The sequence below is a fragment of the Alligator mississippiensis genome, chromosome 5, assembly GCF_030867095.1.
Source record: "Alligator mississippiensis isolate rAllMis1 chromosome 5, rAllMis1, whole genome shotgun sequence".
Taxonomy (NCBI): domain Eukaryota; kingdom Metazoa; phylum Chordata; order Crocodylia; family Alligatoridae; genus Alligator; species Alligator mississippiensis.
The window spans coordinates 185586268-185608269 of record NC_081828.1 but is presented as its reverse complement, the minus strand read 5'-3'; the positions used below and the strand labels follow the sequence as shown (position 1 = coordinate 185608269).

General features: G+C 34.9%; 1 protein-coding gene across 1 annotated transcript in view; it reads left to right on the top strand.

Annotated features, from left to right (window-relative positions):
- Positions 1–22002, top strand: part of DNAJC1 (DnaJ heat shock protein family (Hsp40) member C1) — a 203254-nt gene that overhangs the window by 78271 nt on the left and 102981 nt on the right. Inside the window, exons 2-6 of the mRNA XM_014608954.3 lie at positions 5615–5716; positions 6655–6701; positions 14142–14307; positions 15294–15391; positions 16556–16649. Coding sequence (XP_014464440.1) covers positions 5615–5716; positions 6655–6701; positions 14142–14307; positions 15294–15391; positions 16556–16649 — 507 coding nt within the window. The remainder of the gene's footprint in view (positions 1–5614; positions 5717–6654; positions 6702–14141; positions 14308–15293; positions 15392–16555; positions 16650–22002) is intronic.

The following is a 22002-nucleotide window of genomic DNA, read 5'->3' as shown; positions in this document are numbered from 1 at the left end:
AGTAAGGAAAAATTTTGTTTTTGATGAGAGGTGGCATCTGTGCGTGTTTTATAAATCTCTGCATATACTGACTGTAAACACTAATATTGGGAAGACAGAATCTATTTTCTACTGACTGGTTCTAGTTTTTACTCATGGAAAATCCACTTGGATACATGCTGAAATATTCCTGGTTGAAAGTTCCCATATGGGTGTTTTCAGGTGCATATTTGCACGTATGTAGCAGACCATGCAGTGAAGCCTCTGAAATTCAGACTTTAGATAAAACAATTAAGATGAAATGCATCATGGATGCAGATGTTTTAATCTGTTTTGTGAGTCTGAAACCCCTGAGGATTCTGACCTTTTCTAAATTAAAATCACCATATATTCTGTGATAATTTTGCCCAGACTGGTCCACAGACAAGTGGTAGATTTGTGAGGCCATGGTAAGTAGTTGTACATTGAATCTGCCCCTTCCCCATCACCTTTCTTTTTAATCGATAAGAAGGCATGATGGTACAAGAAATTTTGTGGGCTGATAGTGGTCTAATAGCTTGGGAACCACTATTCTGTAGCAGGGGGTGGTTCAACCATGGCTTGCAAACTGCAGGCAGCTCCTGGACAGTTTAAATAGAGGTCCTAAAGAAAGATAAGTAGTTAAATAATAACTCTCCCTATCTCTCCTTTCTGTTTTTTGATTTTTCTTTAATTTTTGCTTGTTTATTCTAAGAAGTAATTTGTGCTCCTGCCCTACGTTCATTTAATGATGCTGTGGGATCTGCCCCCAACAGTTATGCTTCTAGCTGTGCTACCTGTATATGGCAGGAGGTGTGATTTTTGGGATCAGGGAACAGATCCCAGTTGTGCCTTTTCTACCTGCCAGTGCAGTACAGTAGCCAATTGAAAGCCAGGAGCCCCTGCTGTGACCTGGGGCTGTTCTGGGTCTGATTCAAGATGAGCTGCCAGGTGGCAAAGTCCCGAGTGGGGGAAACCCTTCAGCTCCTGTCTCCTACCCCCTTCCCTTCCCGAGGCTGGCTAGGGACCTGGGGCTACTCCAGGCCAGTACCAACCAGATTGCCAGCACTGCGTGTTGGAGATGGGAGGCTGCCCAGGGCTGATTGTCAGGAATCCACCCCCAAACAGCCCCCATGTGTGGATATGCTACACATTCCATTTAAGGGACCATAACATTTTTCTTTGTTTATATGTGGAACACTTTTATGGCTGGTTGCCTTATGGTGTCTTAAATTGGGTGTATGTATTGCACCTTTGCCACTTTATGGCATGATTAGCATGTTAATTTTGGCATAAACATAATATGCGCCACGGGGCTTAATGACAAATTTATGATTTGGGATGTGTGCAGATGATGATGGGTGTAGTGCATGTACAACTTGAATGTTTTGTATCCTGCATTTTTTGTCCAACTCAACTTCAGCCTCAAACCAAAATCTAAGGAAATTTGGCCAATTCTATTTGATTGTTAACTGCAGATACGAACATACATTCATAGTTTCCCTTGATGCTTTAGCTAAGCTGTCTTTTGTTGCAAGGAAACTCCATTGCATTCCTGCTTCACATAAACACAGCAGTATGTCCAAAACTGTGAACAGAAAGAGAGAAGTAGCTTGCTATCTGGTTATTGGGAGAATTATTTGAAACATTAGTTTTCACTCTACAAAACTTAAAACATCTGAAAGTTGAGAACATTTTTCTATTTTAAATAGTCTTTGCTGCCGTTTTTCACACTTTCTCATGGTATAATATGCACCTTTTGCGGCTAAGATTTTAAATTCTTGGTCTCTGTCCAATTTTTTTAATTAATTTCTGTTGCAGTTTTTTTGCATAAATAACAAGTCAGCAAATGTTGCTTGTTCCTTTTTTACATAGGGCTTGATTTGGGAAAATACATTACTTACACACAATGTCTGAACATGATCATTTTTGTTGTAAAAGAACACTGAAGAGCCCAGTATTGATGTACTGATCCAGCCATTAATAAGGGAATTGGACCAGCTCAGTTCCTAGACTGCTGGCTTTCATTAAGTTCAGGGTCTCTAAGCCAATATATGAGGACACGTAGCATAATATGTTTGTCTCATGCAAGTGAATGCTAGTTATCAGGTATGTTCTTTTTCTTATCTGCAGTATGATACTGTATTATGGGATTACAGATTACCTAGAGTTAGGAGGACTGGTTGAAATAGTGCTGTGATCCCACATGAGGGAAATAATATTAAACCAATAGTTTGTCATCAGTGACAAGACAGTTGTCAACATGGAACTCAGTGTCAGGGATACATCTAGTAAATTGATTTTATGGAGTACCACTAGATATCTGTACTTTCACATGTGCTTTTTAATTAATTTTTCCCCCCAACTAGAAGCAATGAAAAGAACCTAATATTTATTTAATTGTGAACAAAGCCCTCCAAGTAGTCCTCAAAGCCTGGTCTTTAAGGAGTGGGGAGGGGAGAACTCAAACCTGTAAGTATATATGGTTCCATGACTCCCTTGTCTCTTGGGCTAGGGACAGAAATTACATGGGCTGGTAAAAGTGATTGGAAAGTGGTTCAGATCTGTAACACAACAGAAGTTCAGTTCACATAGATCACTTTCAAAATGACCAAATAGGTTTAAGGTAAATCTAGATGGGTGTAGTATCAGACTTAACTGATTTAGGATAAATCTGTTTATTAAACTTCTGTCCCTGTTCCCCTCCAGATTCAAGTTAACTCACAGTCCCCCAACATCCCAGGATGCTTTGTACCTCCCCACTAACCCCTCTCCCCCTTGCAGGTTGGGTGGCCTAGCCTTGGCCCATGCTACTTGCTCCAGTGAAGCAGGGAGGTGTGCTCTGATGCCTCCCCAGCTTGTGGCCTGGGCCACTGCAGGCAGGTGGCTACATTTCTGGAATCAAAAAGTGAATATCTGTTCACTTGCTTATTGGCTCAATCTGTGCATTTTAGATTAACCTGCAAAGATGGAATTGATTCAGCTTCATGCTTTTTGACTGTCTGTACTTAGACTAGTAGGCTGGAAACTTTTCTGGAGGTGTCCAATGTTACCTAGAGACTTTCTTCTTACTAAACAGACTAGCAAGGGGTCTGTTAGTACTACAGAATTCCATTGTGCTTGAATAAAGTTGTGAAGAAAAGTTAGATATGCTGACAGCTGTTTTAGGACCAGTGAAGTCTAAGAGAAGCTGTATTCCATAATTTCAGCTAAATATGGAAGGATATTGAATATAATTCATCCCTGTTCTTACTTCTTCCTCCCTCTTTTCCTCCTCACTGAGGGTTTAATCATGATTATCTGTCACAATGCTCAATGTGATTTGTCCTGGTTTGACTACGAAGCCATTGTTGTCATATCTGCTACCATGATTCTCCATTATTATACTTAAATACAATAATGCTGTGTGTTGAAGGTAAGTCCAGGACATAGGTGAAATGTCTAACTGGATCAGCAGCTGTAAATAATGTAGTCGTTAAATTACTTCCTACGTATCTATCCAGGAAGTTTTTAGTGTAAATAAGTCAACTTTGATATCCTATTTCATAATATCATACTTCATTATTGCTCAGTTTTACTTAAGCTTAAAAGTAAACTTACTTTTCAGTTTCTACACACTCCTATTCCCTTGTTTCCGTTTTTAATACTGAGCATAAGAAACAAATTTTTAGTGGGAATGGAAGAGATCCCATTTGAGAATTTTTAAAACATTTTGCTGTAGCAGCAGTAAACAGCAGATCTGAAATCTTCCACAAGTAAATAGTCTTTATTTTGGAGGGAGCATAATTTAATTTAAATTTTCCTTTTAAATGTGAAAACCCTGTACATATATTGCTGAAATACTTTAGAAGCAGCTGACTGTGACAATTTTTCCAGCAGTGCTTTATAATGTTTTCAGTGGGCCTTTGACAAGAAAAACTCATTTGGGTCTTCAAAATAAAATTTAAAAATCTAGACATAAGCCAAACAGATGAGCAGATGAAGTCAAAAGAGAGAATGTGAGGCTAAACTATAAGCTGTACCATCTAACTATTTAAATTTTCATGTGAAAATGTACCTATATCCTTGAAATGCCAACAGCAAGTCACAGTGCTTCATCCTTTCCCTCTTTTCTTTGCTTCCAGAAAGCAAAGTAAAAACCATAAAATGCAGCTGTACAGAAAGACTTCCACTGACTTTTGCCATTGGGTGTGCACACTTTGTATGTCAGTTGAAAATTCTTTTGTTTCAAAAACCGACTTCCAGGTTTCCTCTAAATTGTCAGAACAATTGTTGTTTACTTGCTTAACCTGCAAAACTCTGTATGGTTTATAGGATAACAGAATTTTATCTTAAAACCTTAGATCAAATATCTTAGAATTGTGTGTTCTATTTCATAACTGAACTCTCCCTCAGATTCCCTCTGAAACTGCACATCAGTCCTTCAAAGAACATTTAGTCTTTGGTTATAACTTTTGTGCAGCAATATAGCAAGATGCCATAAGCCTTAAAAATTGTAATTAAAATAATCGTTTGTAATGGAAAGCTTGGCAGACTAATTACAGTGTTGCTTTAATTGTCTTGTATCAGTTCTGCTCCTCTAACAGCTAATTCAGGTCTGTTTTTGTTTATTTGTTTTGTTTTTAATTCATCCCTGTTGATACACTCATCTTAAAACACTTGGAAAATAAATCCTAAAGCCAAGAAATTTTAAATTTCATGACAGGCTTATCTCAGCACGTTAAACTGATAAAGGAGTTTTTGTTCTTTGTTTGTATTAGAGCCTTTTAGATATGAGAAAATCTAGCATCATTCTGACATACTGTCTTTCAAGGTATTTGCCGTGAAACACGTTCTTGGTTTACAACATGATGCTTTGTTATATATTGTGTAATGGGCAATAACTATAGCCTCTTTTAATCTCTCTTCTTTGGACGTTTCATACTGTACTTTGTATACTTCGAATATATGCAGTAGTCTGTTGTGCATGTGCAATTAATTCAATATTTTGTTTTATAGGCACTCTTTCACAAACATAAGAAAGATGAAAGAGAAACTTGTAGGGTACAAATGTATTCTTTTTAACATCTTCCAAAAATATATATTGGCTCTAGTTATGGTGGTCCTAAATTAAATACAAGCTGAACCTACTTCAAAAAAGGACAGTTCTTAAGACTTACTGGAATTAGGTTGCATGAAAGTCCTATAAATATTGAATTAGATGTAAATAATGTTAAGGAAACTGGATGCAGAAGGGCCTGAAATTCAGAAAATGAGCATAATAATTTGAAAGAATGGTGACTTCCTTGAAGATGCACAGATGTATTAATTTTTAATTTGTCTTTTGATCTTTTAATTGGCACAGAAGATTTATTAGTTAATTTTTAAGAAAGTATTTGAAAGTTTTGGCAAATTCTCTTGTAATGAATGTATGGTAATGAAAGAAGTTAAGATGAGAGTGGAGTTGGATTGAATGGTTGTTCAGTCATGTGGGTCAGGCTAGCTGCATAGCTTGGTTGTTAGACTGATTGCTCAAATTACATTGCCTCAGGTCCTGCACTTGGTTGGCTGTCTTCTCAGATCTTAACAAAGTTCTGGCAATTTGTTTCTGACAAAGTTTGCTTTGTGTTTTTTGCAGGATGCTTCATCTGCGGACATTAGGAAAGCATATCGTAAGCTTTCGTTAACTCTACACCCAGACAAGAACAAAGATGAAAATGCAGAAACCCAGTTCAGGCAAGTAAGTGACGTGCTTTAATATGCTTTGGGTGGGAGGGAAGAGGAGGGGAAGGGGTGGCAGTTTTTTTTATAATCACATAACTTATATAAAAATATAGTTTTGATAGCAACAGAATATTTTCTGAAATAATTGATAGCCTTTATCAAAAGGCAAATTTATTCCTGTTTTATTTGGATTTAATGCTGAACAAATGTCATCTAAAGAGTATCTCAAATTAGAATTCAGCTACTTGAATATTTTTAATACAGAAGTATTTAAAAATGTAGATGTATACTGCTAACAGGAAAATCAATATTTTATTTTCTCTACATGAAGACACTGCTTGTAAACACACATTGACCTTTTTAATGGAAGTTTAGGAAAATGTTCCACCATTTTTTAAGTAAGTTTTATCAGTTAAGGCAGTAATAAATTTCAGGTCTTGAGTGTTTTCCCCTTTAGTCTTAACAGGGCAATAACATGCAACTGTCAAGTCAAACTCAGCCATTTCACAATAGTTTACTAAATTAAGGCAATTTGCTATGTGGTTTTAATAATGGGGGTACGTTAGGACCATTGAAGAGATGCCCATCACATTAAAAATTATGTTTTCTTTCTGACCATTCTATTTTAGGAAGATAGCAACAGCAGAGCAAGAGAGATTTGAGAGGCAAAATCTTTAATTTTAAAATTTGCATGCTTTGTACATCTGACGACATGTGTGTAGGGATTTCATTTTTTCCTTTGCATGGTCTGTTAATTTTCCCCAGTCAGGAAAGAAAAACAAATCTAAGCACAGGAAAATAAGAATTGTAAAACTACAAGGGTAGCAGGATTATTCAGGGGCAAGGGGAAAACCTAAAACTGCCCTTTTTTTAAATGTGTAGATTTGGAAGTATGATCCCTTTTATTTCTTAGAGATTTGGAATATGTTAATAAATGCAGGGCTTTTGTTTCAGTTGGTGGCTATCTACGAAGTATTGAAGGATGAAGAAAGAAGGCAGAGGTGAGTATACCTTGCATAGCTTTTAAACCATGCAAGGCTCCCAACCGTGTACAGAATTAGTTTTGTATGTTATGAAAAATTATGCTGACTTCACTAGAACTATACACAGTAAACAGGAGTTACACGAGATGTATAGGCATGATTTGAGACCGTATTTTTTGTAGCCTAAACAAATGATATATTCCTGAAAGGCAGCTGTATTTGACATGTTTGCAAGAGAAACTTATTCTAAAAGAAATATTTTTAAAGGCAGTTTTCACTTGGTCACTGTTTCCTGTTAAAGCAGTCTCTGAAAGTACTTGTTTTTTCTATATTGCTTTTGTATTAGTGGATCATGTTATATGCTACAATCTGATTACTTAGGATTGTGCCTTGAAGAATGTAGGTACAGCACTCTCTGCTCAGCTGTTGGTTGCTTCTTATTATATAAGCAGGGACTTTTCCATAAAACTTAAATATTCTTTCCTGAATGATTCACAGTATAGGCCTTTAATACCTTTGGGTGGTGTCTACATATAATATGAGATTTTTTTAAAAAGGCATAGATATATAATGTTGTAAATGTATAGTTTTTAGGGATATGGATAGCTTGCTTTTCCTAAGAGGTGGGCTGTTGTCCTGGCTTGCATCTTGAGCAGCCCAGGGAAGTACCAGCGGCTGTTGAAAAACCTGAAAGATAGTCTTAAGGCACTGGTTTCCAAACTGATCCGCAGATCATACTGGACCCCAGGTACCTTTCATAATGTTCTTGATTAAAAGCTTGCTAATGAGACTTTTTAGTGGTCTATAAAAAAAAAAAAAAATGTTGATGATTAACAGGTGTCTCTTGGCCCAAAAAGTTTGGGAGCCACTGTCCTAAAGGGCAGTAACTTATGGTTGGTTGTCTGGCCAAGTAATCTATCTGGGCATATGATTTGTTTAGTCTCTTGAGTTAAATGTTCCCAGGTTAACTTGGCTAAAGAATAAGTAGTCATACTCTCAGCACAGGACTTTTTAAATTAAGATATTTTTGAGCTTGCAGTTTTTAAAATAAGGATTCACAGAACCTTTTTCTTGAAAGGCCTTGTTAGAGTCCAAGTCTTACACAGATAATCTCTGCTTTTATAATTCTCTGCGTTGTCATCTTATGGTGTTTAGAAGAATATAGGAAATTCTGAATGTGTTCTGTTCTTCTTCCCACTACAAATTTTTGGTATGGCTTCAGGAAGCTTAGGAAATTAAGGAAAGATTAGGAAATCGATTTCTTAACCAACAAGGAGGGTTAGGAAGTTAAGATGTCAATAGCTGCTTTTAAAAGTTGCAAAAGTATGGATTAGCCTGAAACCTTCTCTCTATTTGCTTTTATGGGTAACATTGTTTCATGTTAAAATAACTGGCACTTTGCTTTTATCCAGAACTTCCTGTGTGTAAGTTGGACTTCCTTAAGAATTTCTCATGCTTTCTGTACCAGGATATTGCTTTACATGTAATTAGGGTTGAAATAGCCTGCACCTATTATGTTCTTGGGTCTTATATTCTTGAAAGCATTGTCCTGATTTTTTTCTATCTTGTTTTGGAAACTGATATTGTTAAATTGTTGTAATTTCCTTTTATTGTCTTTTAAGGGTTTCCTTTAATCTTTTAAGTGTAAGTTGGTTCCTTTTAAAAGGTTTTTTTTTTCTCATATCAAAAATGGTCTGTTTATAATTTTCTCTCAGAATGTGAATCCATGGATATCTCTTCCATAGATGAAAGTGATTTTTTTTTTTTAACCTGTGTGATTTAACGGTGTGATACTTTATTTAAAAAAAAAAAAAAAAAAGATACAACTGCCCTGTTCAGGAACCCTTTGCTCCTTTGGGTGCCCAGTAGAAAAACTGAACTGACATTTGCATATATAAAGAGAGGTGATATTCATACCCTTTAAAGCATAATTAACTTGTTGGTAACTACTGTTTTCTATGAGTCAGTCTCAAATTCATTAGTTAACTTTCTTCTGAATTGATTTATGTAGCTCTTGGGAACTTAAAGATGAGGGTCTTTGTCAGGATCTATAGGGGAAAGTGCTAAGGGTCCCTGTAGGGTTTCCCCCATCCTTCTCTCTTTTGGAATTTGGAGAAGCGTGGTAACTGGAAATATGGGAAGTATCAATTGAGCTTGATGGGTTGACTGAAGTATTTCAGGTAAGGCATTGACCCCTTGTACTTGGGAGAGGTTGAATGAGCCTTAATTCAGTGATCAAGTGTTCTCTCACTTGGCTTTGCACAGCTGTTTTTTTTGTTCATATGTTTTGGGGATTTTCCCCTTCCTGCTAAATTTTTCAGGCCGTGGTTGGTTTGTCATCTTTTCCATAGCAGCTCATTGTCCAAATGGGGTAGGATAGGAAGCAGGGTTCAAGTTTTGTACACACAACAAAATTGGCCCTTAAAGCAGCTTAACTGCCTTTTTGCACTGCTTTAATGGCGTTGCTATTTACAACAGGGGGCTCTGCCACTGCGGAGTGAAGGACTGGGCCTTGCGCAGCTCAGGGGCTGTGTGACCTGGCAGCAGCTTGTGCAGGTAGGCTCAACTGAAGGGAAAAAAAAAAAAGTGGCACAGAGCCTGATCCTTTTTTTTTCTTCTTCTTATTTTTTCCTTCCCCTTTCTTTTTTCTTCCCGGAACCTGCCTGAGCTGCATGGGGTCTGGTGCTTCCATCTGCGGCTGTGGTGCCCCTAGCAGCCAGAAGATTAGGCTTCTTGCCGCTTTTTTTTTTTCCTTCAGTTGAGCCTGCCTGCACAAGCTGGTGCTGGGTTGCACAGCCCCTGAGCTGTGTGGGGCCCAGTGCTTCCCTCTGTGGTGGAGGTGCTCCCTGGGACTGCCTGGACCAGGTGCCAGTGGACAGGTACCACCCAGGGGGCACTGCCACCGCAGAGGGAAGTAATGGGGTCCCCCACAGCTCAGGGACCACTTGGCCCGCCAGCAGCTCCCCCCTGCACTGTGGGAGAGGTAGGTAGGCTCTAAGGATTGCCCCCCCCTAACTCTTGTGTACATGTGATGGGGGATTAGTTCAGTTTAGTTGTCCCTAAATTAAAAGGGTGGAAATGGTGGGTTTTTAAAAACCCACCGTTTCAATTTAGGGAGAGTTAAACCAAACTAAACCCCCGTCGCCCGTACAAGCACCCAAGATCACTTGCAATGAGACCCCTTGTATGGGGCAAGTTGACTTAGGGAAAGCTTCCAAACATCTAGCATGCGCATAACAGAGGCAACCTCGCTGTTCCAACCCCTTAACAATCATATATGAGGAAGGATGGTGAGGATTCAAGCAGTAATCCTGACCCAGGTGTAGAGAGGGTTTGGGAGCTTATGGCAGCCCTCAGAAAGTTGGAAATGATTAAAGAAGGAAGATTATCTGCTCTATACAAGTTATTGTTAAATAGTTCCCATATGAAATAAGTTAATACATTTGCAGCCTAAGTAAACCATCCCATCTCTGCTTGTATCTTGTTAGCTTGCATATGTTTGAGGCAGTAACTGTCTGAAAATACTAGGGACAACTTCTCAGAACATTTCAGTGAAGGTAATTTCTTTTAGTAGGTTTATGAGACAACTTTATTGTTTTAATGCACAGTGCTAAACATATTGTATAATTGTATTCTCTTCATCTTGCAGTACAAACATTACTTTATAGTACAACAATTTAGTGTCTTTTTAACAAGACCAATAAAAGAAACTTGTTTGCTTTATTCAGTAAGGTACATGTGTGGCAGTAGAATATACTAGTTTAAAATGTTCAGTCTCTATCTCTTTTTGATTTTAATAAAACAAATGTTAATTTAATGTACATTAAACAAAAATAATTTTATACTCATGCTGTATGCACAGTAAAAGCACAAACATCTATTTGTATATTATTTCCCCTGTAAGAGTTTTACAGTATGCATAGGTACTGGGGTCATGCATAGGCACTGGAATACCTTCCCTTGCTAGGATATATTGTGGAAAATCACAAATTTAAACTTGCTTCTGTTTCTTTACTTTGACTTTAATCTACAAAGGAAATATACATTATTTTAAACACTGATAGGTTCTTTGAATATAACAAGGTGTCTTAATAAACTTAAAATTTTAGTGCCATTTAAACTAGCCTTTTTAATTTGTGAACATGATCAAGATAGACATCCTTCTAAATCAACATGAGTGTATATATATGGAAAATGTGGAGTACTGAAGGGTAGCTGTGTTACATGTCTTTGAGAACTTATGGGCAAGATTCCTACATGGTTATTTTTAATATTTAGTTTCAAAAGTGAAAAACCTTTAATATTTAGTTTCAAAAGTGAAAAATCTGATTACTTGACATTTGTTTACCTTTTTAAATTAAATATATCAGATCTCTAAAGGATTGTGTGGAATATGAGTTTTGCTGGATTTTTAAAAAAGTTATACTTTGTAACCGTATATTATAATACTGATATAGACTACAAAAACTCATTTTTATTGCATTTTAATTAACTCCCTAGAACTTCAGAAACTTCATTCTATATAGATAGAAGACGCTTAGAAAGTGTTTAATTTAAAGTAGGGTTCTAAATTTTAAATAAAAATGTTTAACAGAAGATTGACTTATGAAGTTTATTTTCTGGTGCTGTGATTAATTTATTTTCTAGTATTATTTATTGCCTGCTGTTAGTGGCTGATTATACAGAACTGCTGGGAATACTTATGATTCTGCTAGCTGCATTTTGCATACTTGCTTAAGTCTGAGGAAAGGGCAAAAAGTGCAGCTAGATGAGATAAGATAGAGTGCAGAGATGTAAAGATGAACAATATAAAAAGATAAGAATAATGTTTTAATTCAATTTTGAATATAATTCTTGTTACATATACTTTGATTGACTCCCCTTCATAGCTAAAACAGATGTACTTTTTTATTAAAAAACATTTTAATGAATAATCTGCATCCTTCCTAATTAAACAGTGTCCTAAATGTGGAAAACAAGATTAAAAATTATCTAAGGCTTTATATGATCTCTGGGATCATTGTACATTTGTAACCCTAAAAATCATTATGCTATCTTTATTTTTCAAATACAGAGCTTAATTACCATTGAAAGCAGTGATTTATCTTTTAACAGTATATATTCTAAAAAGTGGGTTATAATAGAAGCTATCTTCCCTTAAAATGGCCAGTCGTGTGAGCCATAATGTTCATTGATAGTAAAATCAATAGAGCATTGATTCTAAGACTTAATCCTTGGAGACTGTTGTTCAGTACAGCAGACACAGCCTAGTAAATACAGAGTTCTGTTTAGAGTGTTTTATGCATGCGATTCTACTATCTTAAATTCAGTTACATGCTGAAAAGGATAATATATTCTGAAGATAAGATTGTTTTGTTCATACTCATAATGCATAATGGTATTGGAAGATAAATATTGGGCAGCATTCTTTTGTCAAAATTTTTTCCCCCAAGTTTTTTCACCAAATTTGTCTAGTGATTAATTTACTCCATTGTATCTGAGAGAGAATATATTTAGTAAATTAACAGTATAGGTGAAAACTATCATCCTTTTTGCCTTATCCTGATTTATCTTTAGAAGCATTCAATTCATGTATAAGTAAGCATACCCTTTTATTATCAACATTTTTGTTGAATTTGCATAGTCTGCCCTTCTGAGTTTTTTTTCAAAAATATTCTGACATGTTTAGAAATATCCGAAAAAAATTGTTTAGAAAACCAAGAATGTATTGTGGATTTTAGATTTAACAAGTATTAATAAGATTGTGGTTTCTTGGATTGATCCTGAAATAACTAGTTTTTTCTGCCTTTAGTAGTTTAAGTTTAAATAGTCTTTTCCTAAACTAATTGCTGAGCATTGTTTTCCTATACAAATAAGTTGTTGCCTCTAGGTTTAAATTGATTTATTGAAAAGGGAGAAAAAATCATGTAGCAAATCAGAATTTACAATATGGATATGAGTATTATGAAAATTGACACCGAGACATAGTTTCACAATATATATTTTATTTTGGACCCAAATAAAGCACATTTCAAAATCTTGTCTTTAAACCTTTTTCCTATACCTACTAATTTCTGCTTGCCTTGACTTTTGATAAATGATTATTTGTTCAAGATTTCTAGATTTATTGAATAAAGTATATTTTGCTCTTAAACCTATTGTTTTTCCACTAAAAAAAAATGAAGTAGCCTGTGATAAATCCTTTTTTTTAAATCTCTTAGTACATCTCCAAGGTATCAATTTAATAACTATCAAAGTAGCTACTGCAGTTGTTGCATTTAAATTGATTTACATGTCAAGACTGGCAGTTTAGCAGCTGCGCTATTATTCCTGGATCGGTCAATTTACTTGAGAAAAACCTACTACTGAGTTCTACTGACCTGCATGACAATATAGGCCCTATTTCTATTCCTGTAATTAGGCCTGCGACTAACTCAGAATATTTTTAATTAAAATATTTTGGTCAATGTGTTGCACCAAATTAGGCCTTTCAGTGCAGATTTAATTCTAGAAATGGTGTGATTAGAATATGTAATGAGTTGTGTTCAATTTAAGATGAACAGGTTGTATATCTTGTATGTACAGTATTTCAGGCTTTATATTGTACCTTTTTGCCTTTTAAGAGAAAAAAAACTGTTTTTGGTTAGATAGTTTATATTTAGTTTTTCTTTGGTTATGTAAATAGTATTTTAAAAAGAAGCAGTATTAAGTCGACTAACAGACTAAGGATGAACTTATATTAAAATAGTGCAACTAACAGATTTTTACTTTTATCACTTTTGTAAGGGCTAGGTTTCTATATTAAAATAGAATTGTATTAAGTTTTAGTAGTAGATTGCCAGCATAACTTTTGAAAAAGCTGTATTAAGAAAGACAGAATTGTCTACCCCCTATAAACTTAGATTTCTAACAAAGCAAGTGTTTAATTAACTGTCATAGAAGGCTTATTACTATTGCACTGAAGTTTTACTCTTGACAGTGGTGGTATAAAAAACAAGAACAGGTAATCCATTCATTGCTCATAGTTTTTATTTTATTAGTCTCATGGTAATTGAGACGTTGCTTCTTGCTTTCTCGTGTTATTTATTTTCCTTAGTTATTCACCTCTACTGTGGAGACCTGATCACTGATTGACAGGCAGGTAGAACATATGTTCATTTTAGAGCAAGTGCCATTTCATAAGCGAATCAAGTGAGGGTGCTGTAGGAACAGTAGAGTTTCCACCTTTTCTTCAGGAAATGGAATACATTTTCACAATATGTTGCCCTGAATCCTGTCTTTTTCTAGACTTGCAATTCCCAGGTTTTACAATTGACAAAGTAAAGCATAGCTGATATTTATGGAAGTTTTCCTGACTTTTTTTTTATGTGGAAGGTTTTGATCATTTCTCTCTAAAATTAATGGTTTGATTTATTTCATTTTAAACTCCATGAAAGCCTGTTATATTTGCTACTGTAGGTATGATGATATTCTGATCAATGGACTACCAGATTGGCGACAGCCTGTATTCTACTACAGGCGGGTGAGAAAAATGAGCAATGCTGAGCTGGCATTACTCCTGTTCATTATACTCACAGTGGGTCATTATGCTGTGGTTTGGTCAATCTACCTGGAAAAACAGCTGGTAAGTATTGGTAATAAATCAAATGCACTACAATCATTAGTTTATCTGAAATTCCTGCAAAAGTTTGTATGTTACTGGGATTGTTGCTTGTCATCTTTTTTACATTTGGAATTTGCTTTTTATGGGATTTTAAATGGTTAATGTGAAAGTAACAAATATTTTATAAAGCTAGGAGAATAATTGTTTCCTATGTGTTCCACAATCAAAGTCAAAATGAGATGAGTATTTTTTATCTCTGTAACTTTTTTAAAATATGTTTTTAATGTTGTCAATTGTGGATAGTACCAATTAGTGAGGGAGAAGGATTTTTGCTTGTTACCAGAATTAGAAAGATGGTACACAACATCTCAACCATCTACTGAAGCGGAAACATGTCCTTCTGTGGTCATGACTGTGATCTTAGAAAATTTGTTTTAAAGAAGTATTTTGAGTGTCTCTGATCAAGCTGTTCAGTAGTCATACTTTGACTGTACTTGTGTTTTCTGTTGTCAGTTTGCAAAAATAAGCCATTTAAACATGATGATGAATGTTCTAGGGTCCATTTGATAAGCAATCAAAGCTGAAATATATCTTTATTCTTTTCCAGTTTACTAGAAAGCAATAGATTTTTTATTTATATGCTAAAAAATCAAACTAATTTGAACAGTATTCACACATTAGCATCTATTTACTCTTTTTATTTTCTAAGCTACATTATTAAAGTTGATGAATAAGAAAGGAGGCAAGTTGAATGCTTTTCTTCTTAGAAAACTTTGATTGCTATGGAGATACACATGACTGACAGAGCTGGACTTCATGTGTGTTTAAGGACTGGATGCCATGGCAACACTTATTGTTAAGATAGATGATTTTACTTAATCATGTAGGACCCTAGATACATTTACATAAATGCTACTCTAATGTTTATTCTTCACAGAAGAGTCCCAGTAACATTTGTAGAGTACATGATAATGATAACCTGTAACCATAGTTCTCTCTACATTAAGGATGAACTGCTTTGCAAAAAAAAGAGAGAGAAGAAGAAAAAGACAGGAGGCAGGAGTATAGATGAAGTAAAACCTGGTTCTGCTGACAAAAATGAAAGGTGGGAACACACACTGGTATCTTTTTATATTTAACTGACACTTGTTAAAGCCCTACTGCAGTTGCCGAAGAAACTGTTAAAATGTTTTACATGCACATCCTTTTAGACTAACCTCTGATGTACAGTATGATCAGACCTAAAGACAATCTTTTACATTTCCTAGCTTAGCGAGGCTGTTTGTACTAACTATGGAAACTAATGATATGGATTCAGAGATTTGTTGTTATGGGTTTGTATACAAGAAATGTGATACTTATGTAGTAGATCAGTTGTAGTTGTACAATAGAGAATGTATAAAGGATAATATAGATGCAAAAGGATGCATCTGTTTTTTGTAAACATTTTTGAAAGAAGTGTGTATTATATGACTTTTTTACTTAATGCTATACATTTATTAAAAATGTGAATTAACAAATTCATGTTCATTGAAGCTTTAATGTATTGCTTTGGTACATGTTGAAATTTTGATAGTTTTTAATATCTAGCATTGTTTGATTTAGCTTTGAAACCAGCATTAGTAAAGGATTGACACTGCTGTTTAGTTAAGAAACAACATAGGGAGATAGTGACATTCAGAATACTCCAGAAGATACCACCATTTCTTCTATTGATTCATAGAAAGAAATAAAGGGTTTAAATAGTTCACACAGTGGGGGCATGAACTGGATCAATGCAGGATGGAGATCAGAGACTATTCTGCCTGTCTTTTTTTCTGATGACATCAGTGAGTAATGCTTCAGTGAACTGCAAATGACATTAATTTTTATGTATTGGTTTGTTTATGCTACAGTCTTCATATCTGGTTGTCAGCACATGTGAACACTTTGGTGATGGTTAGGCTTTTTTAGCTGAAGGATCATAAGGCTTAGGCATTTATTATGTGAAAGTGAAGAAAAGCCCATGTTTAACAAGATTAAAGATATGAAGATTATTAGAAGCGAGGTGATCTTGTCTGTTTCTGATCTGATTTAATGATCCAGTATTCATAATGAATATTTTTATATTAATGTTTACACACTTTCAGGCTAGATTGACTATCACTTCAACATTTTTAAATGTCTGGTTTAAAGGCTTTAGGAGATTTTTCTGTCTTATATAAACAATTAAATTGTATAGTGCTACTGAAATATTTTTAATGTTTACAATGGTTTTATTTTGCTGTAGAGCATTGGACAAACCACGGTGGCAGGACTTGCTTCCATGTAAGCTTGGAATTTGGTTCTGTCTTACTGTAAAAGCATTGCCTCAGCTATTTCAGGTAAAAATACAACTTGCACTCAATATTTTTTTTAATGATTTATTACACTGCGGTCAAACACCTTTTAGCCAAATTATAGGAATTTTCTGTCTAAACAAGCACCTTCCTCGGATACAAAAAAGTTATTAAGATTATCATAATAACAACAAATTAAAAGTTCTTGTAAGCATGAATGTGTATTTATAAAAGGAATATTGTATATTAATATACTATGTAATTTTGTTTTTTATATTAATTTGTACTCTGATTTATCAAGTGACAAGATGAATTTTACAAAAATAACAGGAAAGGGAGGGTGAAAATAATACGCTTTTCCATGAATTTCAGGAACTGCAGTTCAGAAACTACTATCTTACATTAAATTGTTTTTAGTAACGTAATTTTGACTTAAGTATATAAAAAGTACAGTATCTGTGTAATAAATTTGATTTCTAGCCTAAGTTTAATGGGAAATGGAGAAAATACAGTGCTTTGCTTTTAAATTTGAGTCTTTGTAGCTTTATCCTTTTAACTGGCAACTGTTATCCACCTATGCCTAACAGTTAAAAAATATTCAAAACTTTGTATTGGTATAGGAACTTAAATCTGGCAAATTTATACACTCGCAGTCTTGTCTTTTCTGCCCTCCTAAGAGTATAACAGGAGACTCATTTAGATGAATACTATAAAAAAGAATGTTGTGCAGTATCATAATGTTAGCATAGCTATGACCAGAGGAGCGATTATGGGGAAAAACGAGACCTCGTACAACAGATTCCCCTCTATTATTTTTGATCATCTGCTTATTTTTTAATTTAATACTCCAACTTGGTTTTGTGGAACTCTTATGGATTAGCGGAAACAAAGTGGATTATATTTTGCCTCCCCTGTCACCAACAGAATTACTAAAATACTGATCCTGGAACTGTCTGTGTAAATTAAACCCAAATTCCATTTCTACCCTTTTGAGTTTGCAAAACTGGCAAATTTAAACAACTAAACTACTACTTTTACTTGTTAGTAGAAGAAGAAGGTTATATAGAAATCAGACATGTTAAAGATCTTTTCATTTGTCTCGGTTAAGTTTTGAAGTTGATAAACCGTTGAGGTGATTGAGGTGAAGGAGAGATGATGTCAAGTTACTGCTGCTGTTTTTGACAGTTTTCTGTATTGACTAACAGGATGATGGTTGCACATCTTATTGCTTTCAAGGGTTTCTTCAATAGCATACAACTGTTATCCAAAAAAACTTAACACTTTCAAAATATTACACAGTTCTGTAAAAATTATGAAGACCGTAATTGGGATTATTGTTAGAGAGATGTTTTCTTTTACTCTTCATATTTAGATAGCTTTCTGTTATTTAGTTGACTTTTTTTTTCCAGTAAGCATGTACAATTTTCCAGATCCCTTCTGCACCAGAAACAGCCTCTGTATGCATTAGTCTGAACAGAGAGAATATATGTGGTGAGGGTGATGTATTGAGAATGGATTGCTAAAAATGTTAGATACCTGTTGAACCATGTCTCAATTACTTTTTCAATCATTTAACTTTACCATTGACCAAGCTGCACTCAATTTTTGCAATGGCATGCCATAATAAACACTATTTTTAGTCTAAATTAAAAGTTCCATTTTTAGTTTAATGTATTGTGTGCATGTAGTTGATGGGGAGGATTTTAGTAACTTTTTGGAGAAGATTAGACTTCCTTGTGACCCACCTTTATCCTTACTGTTCCAAATAGCTAAATAGTATTTTCTTGACCAAATGCATTCATTTTGCTGAGACCAAAATGTTTAATCTCTAAAGTTTTTCTGTTTCTTTTTAAAAAGAAAATGAGAAAACTAATTTGCAATTTAAAATTATACCACATGGCTCCAAAAGTACATACTTATGAAATAGGGCATGTTAATGACTGCTTAATGCAGTTCTGTCCATATAGACTTTTTAGATTTGCCTAGCTTTGCCCATGTCTAATTCTCATTTATCCAACTTAGCCAGTGTCTTCCTTTCCTCATGCCTCTCCTCTTTCAAAAATAGCAAATCTAAGAAGGAGGCACTTAAAGTAATTAAGATGGACCTTTTTACTTGGGGAAAATGCTTTGTTTGCATATTGTTGTGAAAGGCTATGTCATTTTAACGTTCTCTGCATTTTGTCATGGAATTACAAGAAAGAGGGAGGGGATGTGTGAGAAAAATGTAGAACTTTCAAAACTTATTTATATAAATATTGTAGTTCAAGAAGAAGAAGATCATTTTGCTTATCTGATTTGTCTAATTTGGGAGAGGAAAATGGAGAAAAAGGAAATAAGTTTAAAAAAAAATATAGCAATGGACTTGTTGAAGTAGTGATGTAATAGAAAGTAGATGGTAGTATAAATCAAATCTTAGTGTTGCTTTTTGCTGAGTTTGATGTGAAACAGCATTAATTTATATTGTTCAACGGAATTGGTACTGGAATAAAATATTGTATGATTTGTACTACAGGGACAGGGTTGAACAAAAACCAAATACATATCTTTGGTAGGAGTAGAGGGAGGGGCAAGCTATTAAATATATTTTTGTTTATTCTTTCACACTAATGACCTGGAAAAAAGGCTGCTGGTGTCCTTTTTATGAGTGCATGTGTAAGATTGTTTTGTTTTAAAATTGGGTTAATTATGGATTTTATTTGAATTATAAATGCATGCCACAACAGCTAACAAACATAGAAATAAATTGGATTAAAAAAAAAGGTTGACAAGGTGCAAGTGAAGAGAGAGAACTTAAAGAAATTGTTCTATTTCTTGAATGCCCGTGTTAGTTTAGTTTATATTGTTGCTTTTAAAAAAAACTGAAAATTCTATTCTCTAATATACTGATTTTGCTTTTGAACAAGTATTCTTCTACCAATTGCCATGTTGCTTGTGGTAGATCTTAATAAATGTGTCTTCATTTTGCACCTTCATTTTGCAACTTTGATACTAGCACAGCTCTAGGAAAAGTTAGTTAAATTGTGATCTTGAGTGGTCCCTGCTGTAATGGAACAGGAGACATTTTGTCTGGTTCCTATCGAAATAGACTCTTTAAAAAATGGAAATTCCCCATTATCTGAAGCATAATTTTGCAATCTTCATTGTATATTCCTGTTAATGGGTTGTTAGAAAAACTTCCAGTTGTCCTTCAGTGGTGAGAAGGCAGTTCAGTCTCCATATGTATTTGGATGGAGGGTAACCTACTGAGATTTGTCAACAAGATTTCCAATTGTGATGGGAACTTTTGTGATGCAGACCTTTGTCTACAAGGAAATAGGCTAAAATAAAAAGGCCACTAATTTATTTTATGTAGACCACCAGATGGTAATTACTTTTACTGATTTACTAGCCTGGACTAGATTCAAACCACTGACCTAGAGGTGTTTAATCTCTTGGCAGCACAGTGTTGAATTAAAAGAAAAATCTAGGAAACATTTCTCATCACACTTCACCAGCTGTTTAAAGATGGTTCAATTCTGGCCTGAAACAGATCAGCAGTGTCTCATTAATCTCAAGAGGGCTTATCAGATGTACTTCTTCTGTGGCAAGGCTATTTTCAAATATTTTTTGTTTTCTGACTTAATCAAACTTTTCTTTTTGTGTTTTGTTTTCATGTTTCACTTTATATTTTAGTGTGAATCATGTTTACTATTACATCTGTAATCTATTGTGTCTAAATAATATGGTTAAAAGCGGGATTTCCAATCATAAGATTTAACCTGGAGAAGACTCTTAAATTTCCATATGGATAACTGGTAGAAAATGCCTAAATTTTCTGGATTTAAAATTGATCACTATTGATGCACTGGAGTAAACAGGATGAAGAGTTTCTAATCTCCAGGGGACAGGATGTTGCAGACTGGAAGGAATGCTCATTTACATTACCCTGAACCACTTATTTCATCATAAGAGAACCAGAAGTAGGGAGGTAAAAGTCAGGCAGTAGGGAAATAGCTCAGAAATTAATTGGCAAGAGAATAGGCAGTAAACTAGGGAGCGAGTGAAGTGTTCAGTAGTGGAAATATTTCACTTGAGAGAGTGGCGGCGCAAAAGTTATAGGTGAGAAGAAAAGCTCTAAGCAGCATATATCTTCTGTTGCTCAGAATATTATATTAATTCTTGTATTATTGTTATATAATATTTGTTTAAAGACATTGATAAGTGTTTTCTTACTTGGCCTTCTTTCCCATTTTGGTCATGCAGTGAAATTGTTATGCCAAATTTTTGATATCGCATTTATTACCATGACAACACACTGATGTCATCAGAATATTTAAGGCAATGAGACAGTGTTTTTGTCATGTGGTGATAGGCATTTTTATTACAAAAGGCAAATCCAGGGTTCTGTCTTGTGTTTACTGTAAAAAAAAAAAAAAAAAAAAAAAAAAAAAAAAAAAATCTTGTCTCTCTATCAGTATTTGTGTACAAATAAAGCATCATTATTTGTAATTGAGATTATTTCCATGGTTGATACTGCTTTCACACAAACTGAAAGATTATTGCAACAAAACAAAACAAAAAATCCTTTAAGAATTCAAAAAATGGAAATAAGTAATAGGATTTTACATGAACATTACTTTTTCTTTTACAAGGTATATATTTGATTAATAATATTATTGACACAAAGAAAGCACAGGGCAATGATTAAATTGCATATTAGCAATTTTGTCACCTATTTGTGTGTGTTGGGAGCATGCTGCTAGATTTTTCATACCAGTTGTGCTTAATTTTGACAGTTATACTGAATCTCCCCCCTCCCCCCCCCCCCCCCACACACACAAGGCAGGTCTTATTCTCTCATGGAAGGTGGATTGGGGACACACCTGGTCCTGTGGGACTGGTATTATTTCTTTAAACCCCTGCATTGTTTTCCCTTAAGAGAAAAAATGAGGGGTATGTTACAAGACCTAGTATTAGACTTTAGGTAGTGGCACTGAATTCATAAATGTTTGAACAACAATAGTCCATTCTCTTGAGAGAGCATTTATTGAACACAGCAACTTCTAGGACATGACAAAGAACAGAAGAACTTTGCTTAAGCAAAGACACAGCCCAGTAAGACACAGTGGCAGCACACACAACTAAATCTAACTTAAAATGCAATATAATAAACCAAAAGTAATCCTTACAGCCAGGTGTTTAGAAAATCCTTCTGGGGGAATCCACAGGCCATCTTGGGCACTGGAGTGGAGATCCCACAGGTGTCATCTCTGGTTAGGTTTTCATAGGAGAATCTGTATCTCCTTTTCTCCCTTGGGTGATGACCATGACATGCTTTTCATGTACCTTGTACCTCATGTATAGCATGTCCCTCACGACTTTTATACATTCAATTTCTTTGTCTCTTTTCGGTATTACA